Source organism: Lethenteron reissneri, chromosome 45 (genome assembly GCF_015708825.2).
Source record: "Lethenteron reissneri isolate LAM-NWPU_2019-01 chromosome 45, ASM1570882v1, whole genome shotgun sequence".
Classification (NCBI taxonomy): domain Eukaryota; kingdom Metazoa; phylum Chordata; class Hyperoartia; order Petromyzontiformes; family Petromyzontidae; genus Lethenteron; species Lethenteron reissneri.
In genome coordinates, this window is record NC_083823.1 from 7,756,727 (window position 1) to 7,778,628 (window position 21,902).

Consider the following 21,902-nt stretch of genomic DNA (forward strand, 5'->3'; position numbering starts at 1 on the left):
CAGCAGGCACATCACCACCCCCCTCGGGTGACGTGACGTCATCGCGCAGAGCGTTGGATGAATTTGACGTCATAGCGCTGCGATCCGCCAATGTCGAGAGGACTGGACATTACGTCATGGGTATCCCGTCACTTATTTGCACTATTGCGTGATGCATGTACAGTATGTTGAACTTCTTTCGCATCGTACGTAGCCAACCGTGCTCATTGGAGGTGCGGTGGGATGGACAACAAAATAAACACAAAGGTCCTCTATGACGTCATCTACGTTCATCACATTAATCTCCGCACGGTGTCAATAAAGATATATAAATTTCGTCACAGACACAAACAGCTACCGGATTATAAGGCAAGCAGAATAAATGCGTCTCATGATCCGGAGAATATGTCAAATGTCTCGTCATAACAAAACGATATACCGATGACGTCATCTCACCTCTAAAAGAACAACATTACGTGTGACGTCATCACGCTCGATATTAATGTCTTACGCAACTGACTACGCCATGACGCCTGCTTGTATTGCTCGTGACGTCATCGCGCACTGGCACATCAAAGCGCCGCGTTCTGCGCGTGACGTCACCACGCACGTGCGTGACGACGTCACCGCGTGAGAGTTGAGCCACGCCCGTGGGTGCGCGTCCCCCGGGTGTTCTGTCATGGCCGCGATGAGTCGCGGCGCTGTTCGCAGGTGGGAGCGCGGCACTTACACTGAATAACACTCCTTGTCATTCACTCACTCTGTCATTCACTCTCACTCGCTGTCATTCACTCACTCTTGCTTTCATTCACGCTGTCACTCACTCACACTCGCTTTCATTCACTCACACTGTCATTCACTCGATTCACTCCCTTCGTCATTCACTCACACTCGCTTTCATTCACTCACTGTCATTCACTCTCATTCACGTCCTCCGTCATTCACTCACACTCGCTTTCATTCACTCACTCTGTCATTCACTCACTTGCTTTCATTCACTCACACTCGCTTTCATTCGCTCACTGTCATTCACTCACACTGTCATTCACTCCCTCCGTCATTCACTCACACTCGCTTTCATTCACTCTGTCATTCACTCACTTTTTTTCATTCACTCACACTCGCTTTCATTCACTCACTCTGTCATTCACTCACTTTTTTCATTCACTCACACTCGCTTTCATTCACTCACTCTGTCATTCACTCACTTTCTTTCATTTACTCACACTCGCTTTCATTCACTCATTCTGTCATTCACTGTATTCACTCCCTCCGTCATTCACTCACACTTGCTTTTATTCACTCACTGTTGCTTTTATTCACTCACTATTGCTTGCATTCACTCACTCGGCCATGCTTTCTGTCAATCACTCACTCATCCGCTCACACTCCTTCACTCGCACCCACATTCACTCACACACGTTTCATTCACTCTAAATCATTGGCACATTCACTCTGATTCACACTTACATTCCATCACATTTACTTTCATTCAAGCTCATTCACTCACACAGAGATCCATAAACTCACACAGAGATCCATAGACTCGCACAGAGATCCATAGATTTACATAGAGATCCATAGACTTACATAGAGATCCATAGACTCACACAGAGATCCATAAACTCACACAGAGATCCATAGACTCACACAGAGACCCATAGACTTACATAGAGACCCATAGACTTACACAGAGATCCATAGAGTTACACAGAGATCCATAGACTCGCACCGAGACCCATAGACTTGCACAGAGATCCATAGACTTACACAGAGATCCATAGACTTACACAGAGACCCATAGACTTACACAGAGATCCATAGACTCGCACCGAGACCCATAGACTTACACAGAGATCTATAGACTTACACAGAGATCCATAGACTTACACAGAGACCCATAGACTTACACAGAGATGCATAGACTTACACAGAGATCCATAGACTTACACAGAGACCCATAGACTTGCATAGAGATCCATAGACTTACACAGAGATCCATAGACTTACACAGAGATCCACAGACTTACACAGAGATCCATAGACTTACACAGAGATCCATAGACTTACATAGAGATCCATAGACTTACATTGAGATCAATAGATTTACACAGAGATCCATAGACTTACACAGAGACCCATAGACTCACACAGAGACCCATAGACTTACACAGAGATGCATAGACTTACACAGAGACCAACACGCCGGTGTGCTGAAGTAGTAACTGATTTCGATTTAAAGCTTTCGTGACTGCAGGGATTCATCTTCTTGGTTCTTTCGTTAAAGTCACGTAGAAGGGAAGTAATAAAATGATAAAAATAAAACGTAATAAAATAATATAATAATATATTAATATAATAATAAAATAAAATAATAATAATATCATATATTATAATATATTATTTTATTATGTTTTATGTTCATCATTTTATTACTTCCCTTCTACGTGACTTTACCGAAAGAACCAAGAAGATAGTAACTGATTGGCACGTTTTCCTGACGTGAGCCACCGGTGTAAGGACACATTTACGCGATCCAACCCAATACCTGTATTATGCATATCACCGCTTGCTATGTTAAATGGTAAAGTTCATTTTGAGTGCATTTTCAGCTTGGCAGCAGCATTGCAGTGGGACATCGAGGGTTGATGGATCACAAATGTGGTGAAGCTCCCCAGAGACATCAAAGTGGTGCCATACCCCGGCTTACCAGGAGAAGGCAGTACAGCAAGTGTGGACTAATCTCCATCTGTTCCATCAGTGTATGATACAGTGTTGCCCTCTCGCACGGAGCTCCGGTTTCCTCCCACATGTGAAATGGCCAGCGTTTGTATGAAGACGTCTCTGCATGTAGAGAGGACTGCAGAGCTGGGAGAATTTGGTGACAGCGTGCCAACTGGCTGCTTTCCCCACTTGTCGTCTGTGGTTCTTCCTCGTGCCTCCGAGTCGTTCTCTCTCTTCCAGAGTGAGCCAATACTGCCCTGGCAGGTTACAAGTTAAAATGATTATTACGGCACAGTGGCGAGATGATAAACTACCTCGCCTGGTATACAAGAGGTGTCCCGGGGTTCAATCCCGACCCTGACATCTGCTGAATATTTGGAGTTTGCGTGTCTTTCTCCCAGTGTTCGCGTGGATTTTTCTCCGGGTCTTCCGGTTTCTCCCTCCACATTCAGAAGCACCTCCGATTAGCACGGTTGGCTACGTACGGTGCGAAAGAAATTCAACATACAACATGCGTTCAGAGTATTTGGCTGCTATGAATTGCTACACAATAAGCCACTTGTTTGAGCTGCTATCATCTGTAATCGCCAGGTTGCTTGTACAAAAGAGCTACACAGCTAAGTGGGCCTTAGCTGGTAAAAAAAAAAACACAGTTTAATCGTTTATATTTATTATTTTCTGACTACTGATTAGCACGATTGGCTACATACAGTCGGGAATAAGTTCAACGTACAAGTAGAGAGTTGTACGGTGTTGCTTTTATACTGATGCCAAATGAGAGTTGAGTGCTCGGTTCACTGGCCACCACCGCACTGTACGCCTAACCCAATTAGGCGTAACTTAATTAAGTCCCCAGGGCCGTGCAAAGTACCCCACCACCGCTAAACCAAGGGTCGTGATGTAGACTGAGCGAGAAGGCGGCCCAGTGTGCCTCGGCTGACCCGGTCCATGCGTTGCCTTATACTGGTAGGAACCTCCTGGTTCCACCAGCCCACAGGGAATTATTGTGTCCGTCCGTCGTGCATCCAAAAATGGGAGGGGTGGGGATTAAGTGGAGAGGGGAGGGTGGGGAGGGGCTGGGTGGGGAGGGGCTGGGTGGGGAGGGCTGCGTGGGGAGGGGAGGGGCTGGGTGGGGAGGGGCTGGGTGGGAAGGGTGGGGAGGGGCTGGGTGGGGGGGGTGGGGAGGGGCTGGTGGGGTGGGTGAGGAAGGGCTGGGTGGGGAGGGAGGGGCTGGGTGGGGGGTGGGAGGGGTGGGGCTTGGTGGGGAGGGGCTGGTTACCCCGTGGTGCCCTTATAAAACTCAACGTTTAACCTACTCACGCCGGCTTGTGCCCGCCCTCACAGTCGGGCATATTTGCGGAATACACCACGCCGCCGTTGACCCTGGCCATTGACCGAGCAACCCAACGTTCCTACCAGCTCCCTCCGCAGGAATGTGTTTTTGAGACGTTTTTGGGTTGGGCCACGTGACAATCTGGCCAAACCTGTGAGTCGTTGGAGCATACACCACCCGACACGGCTAAGCAAATTAAATCGTCGCGTGTACAAGCGGTGCAACACGCCAATTAATTATTGATCGTTTCAGCTCACCTAGGGTTAGTTGAAGAACAATTGTCACAGCTATATGTATCAATTATATAAATGACGGTTCACTTGAAATATTGTCAAGCATGTTGAGGACAGAGGCCATGAAGTCATTTCTGGTCGTTGAGTTTTGGGTTGTAAACGCAGAAGTCGTGCTTCTCACTCCAGCTTTCTTTCGCCAATCAAGTCTGTATGCGGCTGTGTCTGCTGTGTGTGTATTATGCATGTACTGTGTGTGTGTACTGCGTGTGTATTATGCATGTACTGTGTGTGTGTACTGTGTGTGTATTATGCATGTACTGTGTGTGTGTACTGTGTGTGTATTATGCATGTACTGTGTGTACTGCGTGTGTACTGTGCGTATTGAGCGCGCTACTCGTGCCGTTTCATTTTGTGCATCCCCTTTTTTTAACTAAACTCAACTCTTTTTATTTTAGAAACGAAACATGTTTTTATTTTACCAGGTAAGGCCGACTGAGCTCTCGAGCTCTTTTTCATAAGCGACCTGACCACAAATGATAACTCAACGAAGTGCCTTATCACGTGGAAATGTAACACTCTAAAGGCGTGTTGATTCTAAATGTGGAGGGAAAAACCGGAGAACCCCTGCACATATACATCAAGCGTCCAACCCATGTAATGATACATAAATGGTAATCGGTTTAATTATTTATAAATTATCTAATTGCACGCGTGAGGACGAGAGAATTGCATTAATGCTGTGATCCCTATCTTCCTCTCTCTCTGTGTCTCCATGTAATTCTATGCTTGCACCTGTCCACACTTCTTCTCAGGCTTTGTTTCATTCTCTTTGTCAATGTTCATGTTTCCGATTTTCATGCCGTATACACCGACGACACTCTTAACAGGGCATGGTACCCGTTATACACACGGGTACTCTCCAATGGCACTCCCAACCAGCTGATCAAATCAGAGACTTTTTATCGTATTGGCAGGCATGGGGCGGACCCCGTTGCTATGAGGGATCATCATCGTTGTGTCCTCGATGAACTAGGAGGTGAAACTGACCCATTGAGACAGAATCAGAATTTTTATTTATCCTGGAGTAATCTGATGAGCTATGAAGCTATTTTTCAAAGGTACCCAGTGGTCAATGTGAGGCACGCGGAACCGCCAGTTTGCAAGGGCCACCTGGGCTATGATGTATGCGTGTATGTTGAACTTATATTGCAGCGTACATAGCCTAACCGTACGAATTGGAGGTGTGGGGGAAGGACAACAAACTAAACACAAAAACCAGTTCTTAAGACATTAGTGTTCAATCTAGATTTAAAAGTGCATAGCTCCAGTGGCTTCCTAATATCGAAGGAAGAGCGTTCCAGACGGCCTCAGAAGCTCCAGTGGCTTCCTAATATCGGAGGGAAGAGCATTCCAGACGGCCGCATAGGTGTGGTGATGGCCGTAGGACGATGGCCGGTGGTCGGGACTAATGACAGAGCGGCAGCCGAAGGGGTGGACGCATCCGAGAGCACGTTCAGCGTGGAGATGGAGCCATGAGACCGGGTTGTGTGCAGGCCCCAAGGTGGATCACCTTGCATCGCGGTACCGCGGGGGATATGACGGCTCGGAGAGGCTTTTAAAGTTCAACATATATACACCCAGCGGTGGATACGCTGCCACATTCAGGTTAACGGGGCAAACAAAGCTACGAGGAAGACAACAACAACAACAATTCAGCACATTCGTCAACAATGCTGCGTGTGCGTCACCTGAAAAGGAAACTGATAAAGCAGTCGATGGTTCGGGCAATGGCCCTTCTTCATACCGCGAAAAATAAATGAATAGTTCAGTGGCCTTTACCTGGTAAGATGAAACATAGTTTAGTTGCATTTGTATATTTTCTAAGTAATTTGTTTACCTTTCCTACACATTGTATTCCTCTCGTGTTTTTGTAATGATCTTTACAACTCATCGGATTCCTCCGGTCCAAATAACGATTCTGATTCTGGATTCAAGCTGAAAGCGAGAAGCCGAGTAGTGTGTGCTGCGTCATTGACGACGCTGGCATGCACCACGCACGCTCGCGTGCCCTGCTGACCTTAGCGGGCGCTCCCTGACAAGCCAGCGTGTCCACATGGAGGCTTTGTGTCTCGTCCTGCAGGCTGGGATGGTACCTGCAGACGCAGCTCCCCGCGGGCGCCCGCAGGGAGTGTTCAAGCAGCCAGGCGGCAGGTCAGTACGGGGGGAAGCATTCGATTTATTTGCACGGTGATCTCACCTAAAATAAACCAGTGATGTATGAATGAATGTTGAATTTCTTTCACGCCGTACGTAGCCAACCGTGCTAATCAGAGGTGCCGGGGGAGATGGGCAACAAACTAAACACAAAAAGCGATTCTAAAGAAATTTGTTTTCAATTTAGTGGAAAGTAGTGTATAGTGTGTAGTGTAGTATGTATTTTTCGATTTAAAGCTTTCGTGACTGCAGGGATTCATCTTCTTGGTTTCGGTAAAGTCACGTAGAAGGGAAATAATAAAATAATAAAAATAAAACAATAAAATTCTCACGACGTTTCGGCCACAACACAAGCAGCCGTCCTCATGTGAAGACAGCTGTCTGAAAGACAGCGCTCCAATGAACACTGCAAAGCTTGGCAGCGTATTTTAAGCTGGGTGGGAGGAGAAGAGCACCTTGACAAAGGAGTTTACATATCAACAGAAGAATTTAGCATTGAATAAGCTGTGTTAATGTGAGAGAGTTAGCAGAATGTTAAAGTCAGAAATTAGCATGCAACTGGGAGATTAGCATGATGTTAATGTGAGGAATTAGCATGTAACTGGTCACGGAAGTGGCTATGTTAAAGTCAGAGTTTACATATCAACAGAGGCATTTAGTATATTGACGCTAAAGAACTGCAACCATCCCACTATCATACAATATGTAGTATGTATGTTGAGCTTCTTTCACACCATGCGTAGCAAACCCTGCTAATCTTGTGAGAGTTTTGCTAAGCGATGCGATGACCCCGATGGTGTTGGGACTGTGCAAGGTCTGGTCAATTTCTTGCTTACAGCACTGCTGTCAGAATGGCCTCCATTGTCGGCATGGTGTAATTCAGCGCTGTGGAGGCAGCAGCGAGGGTTGGCGGATCGTTCCACACAAAACTTTGTGAAACTCCTTTCCCACGGGCGGGACGGCTAAATGTGTATTCCACCTGTTCCATCTGTACGGGATAGCGTGAGTATTGATGGGTGTCCCGTTCACCGTTGAATCTCTGAACGCGTAAGCGGTTTAGCGTTCATTTTATTTAGAGGCGTAACGCCGTTGTTATTAAAGACATAACTCACCGCAGAGAACCGATCGTGATACGACCTCGCTCTGATAGCCGGCGACAAACTGTGCCACACGCCCCCCTGCATGGCCTTGTGGGAGCCTCGATACCAATAAAGTTATTTTATTCTAGTGTTTCTTCCAGTTTCCAATGCCGTGTATATCATGAGAACAGAATATGACGTACACGTATGTTATTGGAATGGCAAAGGGTTAATATGTATAGAGGATCGCAGAGCTTGGGCAATTGTTGGTAGCGCCGGTTTAGCACGTGGGCACTGCCTGCCCCTGCTTGTCTCTGGCTCCTGGTTGAAGCCTCTCAACTCGTTCTCTCTCTCAGAGCAAGCGCCGTGCGGCACCGCCGCAGCGCTACAAGTTGGAATGATAGAGTCCCTCTACGGGGGGACTTAGAAAATCATCAAAATAACCCGTTGAGAAATTGATCACGTGGGATTCCAATTCATTAACAGCATGATCAACATAATTATAGGTTGGTTTAAGTAATTGATTTGCAAATTATAGAATGAATGTTTTTAAAATTGACATCGTGTTCTCTTACAGAGTGAGGAAAACATTTAGTAATTTTCCTCGTCCTTGATGTGTGGCTTTTGAACCAGAGAAATCATAAACATCTCACCACGGCGTCTAGGAGATGTTAACTACCTCGCCTAATATACAGGAGGGCATGGGTTCGATCCCGGCCCTGACGCCTCTGCATTCGAAGTTTGAATGTTTTCCCTGTTGTCACGTGGATTTTTCTCCAGGTTCCTCTGGTTGTTCTCTTCCATATTTAGAATCGACATGCTTTAAGAGTATTTGGCTGCTATGAATGTTCAAGTGATAAGCCACTTCCTTGGGCTATCATTTGTGATAGCTCAAGGAAGTGGCTTGATAGCCCAAGGTCGCTTTTGAATAAGAGCTGAATAGCTCAGTAGGCCTTTTTATCTGGTAAAATAAAAATCGTTTTTAGCAACAAATATATTTTTTATTCACTCGGTGATAATAATAAACTGAAGGATTCACCAAACCCTGAGCAAGGAAATCTCCGTTGACGTCCTTGTCCAATTAAACGTGTCTGCCTCTGAGACAGCTGAAGTGGCAGGTAAAAGCCACATGTACAACCCAAGAGCATGCTCTGCCAGGATAGACGGCGGGAGACCGTGTTGGCGGTGATACACAAAGTGTAAACAATCTGGCAAACAAGTCCATCATTCTTTCAATCTTGATTTTACGTGCCAATATCGCCCTCAATAAAGTCAACATCAGTGCACATTACTGCAGATCGGGAACGGTACAGGGGGCATGCAGCAACAGCAACGAGAAAGGAAACCTGTCATGACCTCAGCGGCTAACACCGACTGCAACCACGCGCAAAATGATGTGCAACCTGTGCGCAACGCATTGCACGAGGGTAAGTAGTAAATACAAATAAATACAATTACAAGTAAAGAGACAGTTTTATGCGTCTTGCACAGACCACGGAATTGAGAGGCACTGCACCAGAGGTCGCAACTGGGTACCCGATACCCGTACCCTACCCGATACCCGGCTACCCGTACCCGGCCGGGTACGGGTACCCGTTTGCGACCCTGGTGCGGCCGGGTACGGGTACGGGTAGGCCGTTAGTCACTGGTGAGTAACTGTTTGTCACTCATTTCCCAACGTCTTGTCTCTTCTCACAATTCAAGTTCCTAGAATCAACCCACCCGCGCCTGCAACATGGCTTCATCCCAGAGGTCGCAATCGGGTACTCGTACCCTACCCGATACCCGACCGGGTATGGGTAGCCGGGTATCGGGTAGGGTACGGGTACCCGTTTGCGACCCTGGTGCGGCCGGGTACGGGTACGGGTAAGGAATCAAAACCCGTTTGCGACCTCTGCTCTGCACGTTTCGGATGTCCATCAAGAGAGCATAGCGCTGAAGAATATTGGAAAGAGTGAGCAACGTTGCACCCGTGGCACACACCACGGGTAAGGGAGTGGAGTCAAGGATGGAGGGATTCTCTCTCAGCTCAGTGACTTTGGTTTAACAGGCAAATGAATACAACCAGGGGGCGTGACTTTCAAACTAACACGTTCACGTTTTCAATGGCACGCGAGTGTGGCACATTAACAAGTTGTATGTATGTTGAACTTTCTTTGCTCCGTACGTAGCCAACCGTACTAATTGGAAGTGTGGATATTAGCATTATGTTGTTGATATATACAACATTATGATTAAATGTATTACATTAATAACATGGTTGCTAAAGCTGTGCTTCAGTCACTCCATACAGAAGAAATACACTTGATTGTTATCTATATATATAAAAGGGAAATTTGTGAATGAGTGTTTGTTAAAAAATGTTTAGCATACTTCCCGATATGCAACAAACTTGAAATGTGGCATGTGGGTAGGTTTCAGACTGTACACAATGCAAAAAGTATAAAAATAGACTTTTGTATTTTTTGGGGGGGGGGGCGCAATAATGGATATATTTTGCACGGCCAGTGATCGGTGACGTCACATCTGTGATGTCACCCGCAAGCGGCAGCGTCACGCAGTGTGCCTGCTGACGTCACGTAGTGTGCCTGCTGACGTCACGCATCCCCCCCCCCCTCACCCTTCGCGTAGGCCGTGTATTAATCCAAGACAAGAATCCAATTCCCGGGCGAAGCCGGGTAGTAAAGCTAGTAGAATATAAAGCATAATACGCGACCATTTAAACATTAACCGTTTAGGTATTTAGTGTCCACGTGGGCAGAGCCGGCCCAGCCACTAAGCGACCCTTGCAATTGCAAAGGGCCCCGTGGCCAGCAGAGGGCCCCCTAGAGTCACTGCTAGCTAGTGGGTGAAAAAAATCATACATCAAAGGGGCCTCCAACCAAATTTTGCTTAGGGCCCCCAAAGGTCTAGGGCCGGTTCTCCACGTGGGGGAAGTAAGATGAATGAAACGTTTACCTCTGTCCTGGCATTGCATTGAAATACTCATTCTCTCCTCACCCCCGTTTGTGCAGGTACTGGCATGCTAATGACTGAAGGTATGTAATATGTCCGTTTGTAATCTTGACCTGCTGTGTTCCAGTTTGTTTAAACGTACAGTCCCTGAGGGACAAAAGTAAAGATTGAACGTCATCCGAGCCATCCAACCACCCCATGATTTTTTTTTTCTGCGTACCGGTGTACCGCCAATTTGTTCATTTATCCCCTAACAAAGCCAACTTTCATCACGAAGTGTCGTAGAGTTCATCTGGAATACGTGCGGTGAACTGTGTAAAGGATTGCTGACAAAGGTCGTATCAGAGCCACGTGTGATATTTTAGCTACCAGCTACAATGGTGGGATGCCCCATGCACAATGTCACGTGTTGTTTTAAACTTCTAAAAATATGGTGACCCATGGGAACACAGTCACTGTTTTTCTCAGCCGTCGGGCTGCTAATTAAAGTTATGTGTATTCCAACTAACGCTCTAGCTTTGCTGCCCACGGCGCTCTTAGCACATAGAGTCCATGGTCAATCTTCGGATTTGTCCTGATCACTTACAAGTTGCCTTAAATGGCCCTCGTTCAAATGACATTGGCTTCCCAATCGTAAGAGAGTGTGTACGATTGCCAACGTGTGGTTCATCACGTACAAATTTGATCAGCGTGGCAGAGAAAATTAGTAAGTGGAACCATTCGAGGCGGTGTTTGGAAATAACCCCAATCGTGGTGAGCGTAACGCGTGCCTCCACTGGCAGATAGAAGCCGTTGCCGCGTGTCCATTACACGACCAGTCACACTCTTCAGGCAGCGATTATAATCATAATGTCAACTTGTAACAACAACAATAATAACAACGTCGACTTGTAACGCCGCTCCACTACCCCACAGTGTTCACTCCTCGCTTGCGTGGAGAGAAGATGACAAGCCACAGACGAGCGGCAAAGCAACACCAGCAGCAGCAGCCACGCGATGAGCTGGCGCTAAAAAACTATTGCCCAAGCTTTACCGGTCCTCTATATATGAAGTAGTTTTTGGCCAATTTGGTAATGGCTCACCGCATGGCCGCTTGCTTGTGGTTCCTCGTCGCGCCTCTGAGTCGTCCTCTCTCTGACCCAGAGCGAGCGAATGCGGTGCAGCGGCGGTGGCGGCGCACCATTACGAGTTCACATTACTGTCCGTTTACAGTCGTAAAAAACAAGTGGCAAAATTAACAAAATAATTTTTTTTGATTATTTTAACAATGTGTCGTTTGCAATAGTTTGATAAGTGTTTGGCAAATCTTTTTTTCACAGTACGGAAAAAGCTGCAAGAAATCATCGGTGTGTCCGACTTGTGGAGGTAAAGATGATCATCGTCAACCTCAGCAGCTATGATCTATTCACTGCTGGATGAAGGCCGCCCCAAGCCTTCGCCATCCCTCACAGACTCACCTGCCAACAATCCACGTGGCTTCTGGACACCCGCTAATCTCATCACCCCATCTCTGCATTGGACGCTCTCTCGTGCGCGTTCTGCTCTTTGGCTGCCACTTCGTAGTTTCAGCATAACTATGTGGCCCGGCCGTTAGCTGCTTGTAGCGGATGGTCACGGTTCCAATCCAACGGCCACCCTGATTATTACCGCAGGAGTAATAATCATCATTGTAATACAGCAAACCCTTCCCTCTCACGGGTTTAGCTCTCGCGCCTAATTTATCGAGGTACAGTTCAACGATCGTGCCCCAGTGGCTCGACCATTCGTGGTTGCCTGTGAGATTTCTGCACACATTGTAACTACTGCTCATGACGATGCTGCTGAACGCACGCGCATCTTGTCTCCACGAGCCATCTTGTCTCGCAAGCGGCCCGTCGCAGGTGCTAGGGCACACGCCATTCCCAGCCTCCCCTGAATAGCCAGCGAGGTTCAGCCGCACAATTTTTCTTCCTGTAGTATACAGTACTTCTTCGAGGATACGTGTATAGTATTGTACACTAAATTCCTTTTTTTCATTCCATACATTTGATTACGTGTTTGTCTATGTGTCTCCTGTTCTGTGTTTAATCTCTCTCTTAAATTTAGCAATCTTTGGAAGAGCATAATCAACCAGGTAGGGTGTGTTGTATTGCATTATATTTCTAAGTTTACTAGGTTTTGCTTTCTTTCTCATTTGTACCTGATGATGATTTTTTGTGTTGCAATCGAAACGTCGTGTGCTATTATTTAATTCATTATTTTCTTTTTCTTAAGAACCAAAGAGTAATTCCTTGCCAGATGGATACGCCTCGTGGTACTGCTGCATTGTGACGTCTCTTCTTGTTATTTCATTCCTCTCTCCACAATTATAAAGCAATAATAACATTTAGTTTTATATGCAGCATTGTCGATCGTGCAGATTGAAAATCTCACAATCGCTGAGGAACCACAGCTGCAAGGCAGCAGCCAGGCGATGAGCCGACACTACCAGCAATTGCCTAATCTCTGCGGCCCTCTCTGCATTACGATGTTTCGATCCAACAGATGAGTTTATACATGTGAGAGGAAACTGGGCCACTCGAAGAGGGGGCAATACTGTATCCCCTACAGAAGGGACGGATCATATTATTGGGCACGTTGATTTACCCACCTTTGCCTGACGAGGCAGGCAATGGCTCCTCCTTGACGCCCACGGGAAAGGATTTTCACATCGATTTTACCGCGATCCACCAAACCCTTGTAACCGTGCGCCGCCACCCCCGCCGCCGCACCGCATTCGCTCGCTCTGGGTCACAGAGAGAGGACAACTCAGAGCCATTACCAAATTGGCCAAAAACTACTTTATACAGTAAAACCTTGGATTGCGAGCATAACTCGTTCCGGAAACGTGTTTGTAATCCAAAGCACTCGTAGATCAAAGCACTCGTATATCAGTTGTGATCACGTGACGCTCGGCAGACAAAGCGTATACACGTACTACTCGTACTGCAAGACCTCGCTCGTTTATCAAATTAATATTTATTTTAAATGTTTGCTCGTCTTGCAAAACACTCGCAGACTAAGTTACTCGCAATCCAAGGTTTTACTGTAAATAGAGGACCGGCACAGTGCTGGATTACAGGGGAGCACCACCAGACACTCACGCATAGACCCAGAGACTCGCACAGTCAGGATCAGATTGGCGAGCCTCTCGGACATGACCGTGTATGGCCCTAGCTGAACAGTTTGCCCAGGTGTTTTGTATTCATTCCAGTGGCACTACAGGTCACTGGAATAGGGAGGGGGGGGAGGTTCAGTTGCACCGCATCCGGTGTGACCAGGGCAGGGTGTATGCTGCTTGCAAATATCGATGGGGCATCATACTACGATGTGACAGCCCACTGTGTGAATGCGGGGAGCAGGAGACCCTAGTGGACATTGTTTCTGGCGGTGAAGTCCGTCGGGGAGTGCTGGGCGGGCTGGTTGTTGCCCTGCACGTGCTGGAGGAGGCTGTCATGTAGCTCTGTGGCTACGTGGGCTGACCTCCACTTACAATGTAACATCGACAAACATACTATTTCTTTTCTTGTGTATCTGGTGCTCTAACCGTACGACAGCCACGCGTAAAAGCATTCGTTAAACATGTAATAAAATGAACCGCTCCTGCTGGGCTGTGCGGGGGTGACTTGCAGTGACCATGGCAAGGCGGCGATGGAGCGCAAGGCCCAGAGCGAGCTGCTGCCCGCCAGCCAGGACGAGCTGGAGCCCCGCAGCATGAAGGATAGCTACCAGGAGGTGCTGCTGCCCCTGGGCAGCGAGATGCGCCTCCGCGAGAAGTACCTCAACTTCCACAAGGGAGTCCGGTACGCACGGTGCATCTACGAGGCCCCCCCTTGCCGATCAGCTGCTGGGCCAGGGCTCTTCCCCACGCCGTGGTGTGGGTCTCCGGGGGGGTGGGGGCGGGTAATTTTTTTTGACCTACTTAACCACGCCGGTCAGTGCAGGTCGGCGAGGTTCATTCCAGTTTCTGTCCCTCCGCAATCTGAGGGCTGGCAGTGAGATAGGCTCTCCTACACCGCGAGTAACAAAAGTGTTGACACATTCGTCAATAACACTGTGGCCTAAAAATATTAAACCTATAACAGGTAACGTTACGGGCAATGGTCCTTCTCCGTAGCACGGAGACCCATACCACAAGGAGGATGTGATGCCTTGATGGCAAGATGTTAACTACCTCGCCTGGTAGACAGCAGGTCGCAGGTTCGATTTCGGACCCTGACGATGCCTGTTGTATATTTGGAGGCTGTGTATTCTCTCTCCATCATGGTGGTCGCGTGGATTGTTCTCCAGGTCCTCCGAGTTTGCCTATAATCGACACTCGTTTAGATTATTTGGCTGCAGCTATAAATTCCCACGTTATGATATCAGCCACAGCGACGAACTATTACGTGTGGCCAGGTCGCCTCTGAAAAAGAGCTTATAGCTCCGTTGGCTTCACCTGGGAAACTATAAACTTTTACTTAACTCTTTTTATTTTACCAGGTAAGGCCCACTGAGCTAGAAAATATATTTTTCAGAAGCGACCTAGCCACAAATGATAGCTACACGAATTGGCTTAAGTGGACATTTATAGCAGCCAAACACTTTAGATGCATGTTTCTTAATGTGGAGGGAAAAACCGGAAGAACCAGATATACAAATCCACGATAGGACAGGGAGAACACGCAAACTCCATATATACAGGTATCAGGGTCGGGATGGAACTCGCAACCTCCTGCAAACCAGGCGGGCGAGTTAACATCTCGCCACCGCAGCTGAATTCTCTAACTTCAAGTATTTGGTGAACATTAATGTAGAGAAAAGGCAGTGTTTAACCAACGTTGTTTTTTTGTTATTCTACTGCAATACAGGTTTGGAAGGATTCTTGAAGATTTGGACACATTTTCAGGTAATTACAATTTAGTTATGAACATGTAGCGGCCAACGCCGTTGGTGCCACCACTCCGTACTCACAGCTTCCTTCCTCATGCCAGATTCCCTCCCCTCGCCCCCCTCCACTGCGTCCCATCCCTGCCCTACCCTTGCGTGATCCCTAAGTACCCCTCTATCGCTGTTATTCAGTTCTCAACCCTTGCACGCCCCTGCCATGTAAATAATTCTATTCAGTCACTGTTTTTACACGCTTTTATTTAACTCACTCTGGTTGTTGTTGTTGTTGTATCCTCAAATCTTGTAACTCAATCTTAACCCACTTCCCAATGTGGTATCGACTGCAAACTTCTGATACTTATGTCTTACTGATGACAATACTATATTCTGTCATAAAAATTAAAAAAATATATTTTTAAACAATCTTTTTACATGCTTGCTATTAACTCACTCTGTCTGTTGTCGTATCCTCAAATCTTCTAACTCCATTTTAACCCACTTCCCAATGTGCTATCGACTGCAAACGTGTTATACTTGTGTCATACTGATGACAATACTATATTCTATCAATAATTTAAAAAAAATGTTTAAACTATCTTTTTAACGTGTTATGTTTCGGCTTGGGTCTAATTGTCCACGCTCAACTGACGTTGGCTGTAAATTACAAGGGCCCCTTATGTTATGGCAAGCTTTGCGGCCACTTCCTGGAGTCGTGGAGTTCTGGCATTACGAGTACGGGATATTTCATTAAAGCGTGTTTTTCAAAAAGTATTTTAAAATATTACCTATTTAAACTATGTTGAGCACCTTGAGTGTTGGCTATTGGATCATAATACTAGCTAATAGATCATATTCTTGGCCATTCGATCATAATACTGGCTATTGGATCACAGTATTCGCTCATAGACATGGATCTTAGTTCGACACAAAACCATATAATACACAACACGTCGCGATCATCAGGGTCATTGTAGAGAATATAAATAACAGTAAATAAGCAGATGGTTCACATCCTTCATATGTCTTCTTTCTCATCTTCTGTCTTGTTCATGTTATGGGCTTATCCTGCTTATGTGTGTGTGTGTGTGCGCGCGTGCGGTCTACTCAGCGTCTCCACGTAGCGATGCTCTCAGCTGTGTTCCTCGGGTTGATGTTGGATGGGTTTGCCACTTTTTTTTTGTATATATATTAAAAAAAAATATTCGACATCCTCACATCATACATTGATGTCTCTCTGTCTGTCTGTATGTTGAACTTCTTTCGCAGCGTACGTTGCTAACCATGCAGTTCTAAATAAATTAGTTTTCAATCTAGACGGGTACAGGTGAACATTCTGCCGTTCCGGGCGGTAGTTCCAGGGACATCAGCGGTTTCAAGCCGCGGTCCCCCACTCCGGGCTCCTCGGAGCAGCGTTGAGGGGGGATGGGGGAGGGGGGAGGAGATTGGCTGGTTATTGAGTTCAGGGGTATAAAACTGGTCTAAGGTTTATGGCTTTGACCCCTTTAATGTTTCCTAACCCATTGAACATCACGTAACGTTTTTCGGTCGTTTGCTGGGTTACGTCCATTCGGTGATGTCCAGCAGGTGACGTTCGATGGGGTTACTCCGGGTGCTGTAACGATCGTCGTGATCTCTGTTGCAGTGCTCATCAGCTACACGCACAACAAGAACCCCAAGTCCATTACGTCGCCTCTCTCCATCGTCACTGCCATGGTGGACAAGATACACCTGAGTACGTTGCAAATGTGATATTCAAAATGTAAAAGAAAGTCATAACGACAGTGAATTTTATTGTCTCTAGGCCGTACAGCTTCGGGATTATTTACGGGGAGGGTTCTGCATTGGCGTGTAGATTTGTCCTTTTCAGTCGGTGGTTTTGAATGTGGGAGGAGAACACCGAGTACCCAGAGAAAACCCAGTCATGATGGAGTACAACACTCAGAAGCAAGGCTGTAATTATCATATTTATTGGGGGGGACACATCCCCCCCAATATTAAAATATGCTAAAAATGTCCCCCCCCCCCCCCCGCAATATATTGCTATAAAATAGATTTCTGTTCATATGATTGTGGTTATGGTTGTACTTTATAAATCCCTAATCTCAAACAAGAAAATGTAAAAAAGAAAAAACAGCAATGTAATACAATACACTATTAGACATTGTAAAAAAATCAATAAAAAGTCCATCCTATGTGTTAGTGAATTTTTTATATTTTAGGCAGGAAATTCGTTTTCAAATTTATATTTTTTCTGGGGGGGGGGGGACCCCAGACCCCCTGGAAGATTTGGTCCCCCCCAATGTTGACTCCATGGCTACGGCCTTACTCAGAAGTGCCACTCGGGCAGGTTCATGAACCCAGGTCCTGTATTGTCATCTCTCTCATTCTATCTCTCTCAGTCTCTCCCGTGCTCAGTCTCCCTCTCAGTCTCTCTCCCTCTTCATTAATGTAGACTTTTGATGCCTTGCAATAGGTATCTATTTATTGTTTGAAAACCTTCACACCTCCTGTTTTATTGCCAGAAGGGGTAAAGCCTATTCTTATTTTTTCATACACAGTTTAACAACAGTGTGGGGATTACTGTACGACACGTACAGCGTGCTGCAGTCAAGGCGTTCGTTGGCTGCAGGCAGGCGCCAGGGCTCTCCGTCGATATCTCTGGGCGTTGTGCCTGTCGACGTGCCGTTCTGTGCGTGTGTCGATTGATTTGGGGTTGACGTGGCGTTGCGTCTGTCTCGTGGGACAGACCCGATGACTCGAGTGATCCGACCGGACAGCGACATCAAGTTCTGTGGCCACGTGTCCTGGGCTGGCGCGTCTTCCATGGAGGTCAAGATGCAGATGTTGCAGGTAATCTTCGTAACAAGCCGGGGTCGGATGCCCACAATAGCATCAGCAAAGATTCAATGACATCTCATTTGATGTACACGGCAATAGATGGCATAGTAAAATAAAATCCCTACCCGTTGTGCTACGATGTGCACTCTGCATATTCACAATTGCGATTCGCTGCATATTCAACCCGGTGGATTGAATACACTGCATTCTCCATGAGAGCTCATAGTGAGCCAGACATGAAGGCAGAGTTTGGATTATTCACAGGGTTGAGCCATGGACTCTCCAGTATGCGATCGCACATCTGTGTATACGTGTGTAGAGGAGTGAAATACGCGGTGTGCACAGTTATTCGAGGGCAACTGGGGGCAAACAGGTGCGCTTGTGCAACATGAGGTTGCACAGACAAACCGCCAGTTGTGAAGGGGCGAAGTAGGTGCAAACGGGGTCGACCGGTTGTGCACGTTGAGACCAGAGGTGTTGCCAGGGAGACGGGAGATGAGGGTTGATTGATGAGCCAACAGGCGCCGGCCTGGCGAGAGCTTAAAGAGACGCACGAGAGGTCTCGGATAATTAGCAGAGGGATATAAGCGGGTGTGTGCGTGAGCGGAGGGGGAGTTGTTGTTGCCGGAGTCGAAGAGTGAAGACATCTCGCCGCTCCAGCCGTCAACGGGACCTCAACCCTCACGCCGTCGCTGGGCGGGTGTTGGCTGGTCCCCCCACCCTCACCTACGCTCTGAAGGAGCGTAGGTGAGGGTGAAGGAGCGTAGGTGAGGACAACGGTGGAGATGTAGGGTTGCTGTGTGCGGAGATGCTGTGGGCGGAGACGCTGTGTGCGGAGACGCTGTGTGCGAAGATGCTGTGTGCGAAGACGCTTTGTGCGGAGTCGCTGAGAGTAGACCTACCGAGTCCAGAATAAGTGAGGTGGAAGGTAGATAAGAGTGGGGAGAAGTTAAACATATGTGACCGTATAGATAGTTATCGGAGTGCCTACAACTGGTGCAAGAATAGGTGAATAAAGTGTAAGCAGGTGAATTGTTATAACGAGTCGGTGTGAGTAATTTACAATCTGGAGATGCTCGTAAATAGCAAATTTCGCTGATAGTGATATTGGCCTACGAAAATCTATTTTTTTTATGAATTACTGTCTGAGAAGCTCTCTCATCTCTTTGTCTCATAACTTTTTCACATCACATCCTCTCTCATCACTTTATCTCGTCTTTTACTCTCTCTCCCTCTGTGCAGTAGTCGTGTAGAGTTCCAGATGCGATTTGCGGATAGCCAACATCACGGATAGGAAGTTGGTGAATAAAGAGGGAATGCTGTGTATATTAACGTTCTTATTAAGATCTTAATGCGGGTTAGAGTTTTGGTATATATTAGGTTTAGAGTTAGGGGTTAGCGTCAGGATATATATTAGGGCACGTGTTTTGCATATTTGTTTTCATGTTTTACCGCAACTATGTGTGGATAATCCAAACTTAATGCTTTGTAATTTGTGTCTATTTGGTGTTTGATCAATATAACACCCCTATATTATTACCAGTGTTATTATCTTAGCATGTGGGTATACTTTGGCGATCCTGTGCACCGCTGCACGTGTCTCCATCCGTGCGGCGCCGAGTTGCCGTGCTTGCGCTCTCGTCGTCTCCCCCAGGTCCGCGACGAGGGTTGGAGTCCCATCCTCGACGCTACGTTCGTATTGGTCGCACGAAACCCTGCGACCAAAAAGTGAGTGTCTTTCCCCCCCCGCCCCTGCTCTTTTACCGTCAAAGTCCACTGCCGGGCGGCGGTGGTGGCTACGCACGTGGTAGTCTGCGGTCCAGAGCTGTGGAGGCCGCAGTCAGGGTTGGTGGATCAATGCACACATGATAAAATGTTTCCAGAATGCAGTACAGCAATTAGTGTACTGATTTCTTCTGCCTCTTTCTGTATGAGATAGTGTCGAATGAATGCATAAGCACAGATCCTCGGTAAATGCCGACACGCGGTGCGGAGTTTGTGTGTGTTTGTGTGTGTGATTTTGTGGGCGTTTGTGTGATGCGTCGCTTCTCCGCCTTGTGACGTTCCAGACGAGCGTTCGTGCACCCACTCAAGCCCGAGGGGCCCGAGGAGATGGCGCAGTTCCAGCAGGGGGAAAGTGAGTGTCACGGGGGGAGAGTGAGTATCACGGGGGGAGAGTGAGTGTCACGGGGTGTGGGGGGTCCTCCAGTAGTGAGTGAACCAACCGCACTCTCCAGTGCGGTGTTGACAGTGGCCGTGTCCCCAGTAGTGAGCGAGCTGCGCTACGAACCCAGAGACCCGAGTTCTATTCCCGCTCAAGGCCAACACTGGTGACGATTATCTGAACCGGTCCTGGCCTCCCCTAGCTCGACTCAGCCTCAAATGAGTAACTGGTACGGTGTGTCAACATCGCCACTGGGGAGAGGCGGCCGGGCGTGGTGCTGGCCACCCAGTCCCTCGTGTGCCGTGCCGGGCTTCATAGGTGCTCGCTAACAGCACTTGCCCCAACAGTCTGCTAAGGCAATACGGAGGATCTTTGGCTTTAGTCCCGCACCTCCGATTAGTGCGGTTGGCTACGTATGGTGCGAAACAAGTTCAGCCTAAATACACACAGGTTGGGTGAATCATGCGGTGGTGGTAGTCAGTGACGAAGTAATTTCTTTGTTACTACAACCCTCCGCCGCTGTGACGCTTGCGTGGTTGTTGGCCGCTCCGTGACTCTCTTCAGTAAACAAGCTGCGCCGCGTGAACACCAGCAACGCGTCGCTGCTGAAAATGGCGCCGACGACCGAGGAACGCGAGATCATCCATAAGATCTTCCTGGGCACGCTCGACACCCGGTACGTGCACACATCCCGCACCTCCGATTAGCGCGGTTGGCTACGTACGGTGCAAAAGAAGTTAAACGTACACACATAATGGACATACGTACGTACACACAAACACAAAGATCCCCCCGCCGCCACCCGACGTGCCTCCCATGTAGCCTTGAACACGCTGTCGGGGAAAGTGCTGTTCGCAAAGAACTATGAGATTAAACTATTTCTACTTTTCCTGGTAAGGCCCACTGAGCTGTATAGCTATTTTTCAGAAATGACCTGGCTCTCACAAATGATTGTTGAACGAAGTGATTCATCACACGGAAATTTATTGCAGCCAAATACTAGCCAAAAAACACTAAATGCGGAGGGAAAAACCGGCAGACCTGGAGAAAAATCCACACGGCCACGGGGAGAACATGAAAAGTCAAAATATACAGGTGTCAGGATCGGAAAAGAATCCACGACCTCCTGCATACCAGGCGAGGTAGTTAACATCTCGCCACCGTGGGGTCCACGGTGGCGAGATGTTAACTATGAAGGCCGGCACAGCGCACGAGGGGGTGGGTGGCCAGCACCATGCCCGGCCGCCTTTGTCTCCCCAGTGCCGATGTTTAAACACCGTACCAGATTCTCATTTGAGGCTGAGTCGACCTAGGGTAAGCCAGGAATCATCACTGGTGTTGGCCGTGAGCGAGAATCGAACTTGGCTGGCCAGGTGCATAGCGTAGTGTGCTCACCAGTTGCACTACGACCCCCGTATACATACACACGCGTACACACCCTCAACAGAGTATCAAATATCACTAAGTGTCTGAAATTCCCAAGTGCAAACAAACAT

At 47.5% G+C, this 21,902-nt stretch overlaps 1 protein-coding gene across 1 annotated transcript in view; it reads left to right on the forward strand.

The window, feature by feature from the left end:
• The first annotated feature begins 602 nt into the window (after positions 1-602).
• The window catches only part of ACOT9 (acyl-CoA thioesterase 9), a 29,798-nt gene continuing 8,498 nt past the window's right edge, over positions 603-21,902 (forward strand). Inside the window, exons 1-11 of the mRNA XM_061570215.1 lie at positions 603-690; positions 6,410-6,480; positions 10,577-10,600; positions 11,837-11,882; positions 14,168-14,338; positions 15,386-15,423; positions 17,047-17,136; positions 18,151-18,254; positions 19,897-19,970; positions 20,312-20,379; positions 20,971-21,082. Coding sequence (XP_061426199.1) covers positions 659-690; positions 6,410-6,480; positions 10,577-10,600; positions 11,837-11,882; positions 14,168-14,338; positions 15,386-15,423; positions 17,047-17,136; positions 18,151-18,254; positions 19,897-19,970; positions 20,312-20,379; positions 20,971-21,082 — 830 coding nt within the window. The 5' untranslated portion in view covers positions 603-658. The remainder of the gene's footprint in view (positions 691-6,409; positions 6,481-10,576; positions 10,601-11,836; positions 11,883-14,167; positions 14,339-15,385; positions 15,424-17,046; positions 17,137-18,150; positions 18,255-19,896; positions 19,971-20,311; positions 20,380-20,970; positions 21,083-21,902) is intronic.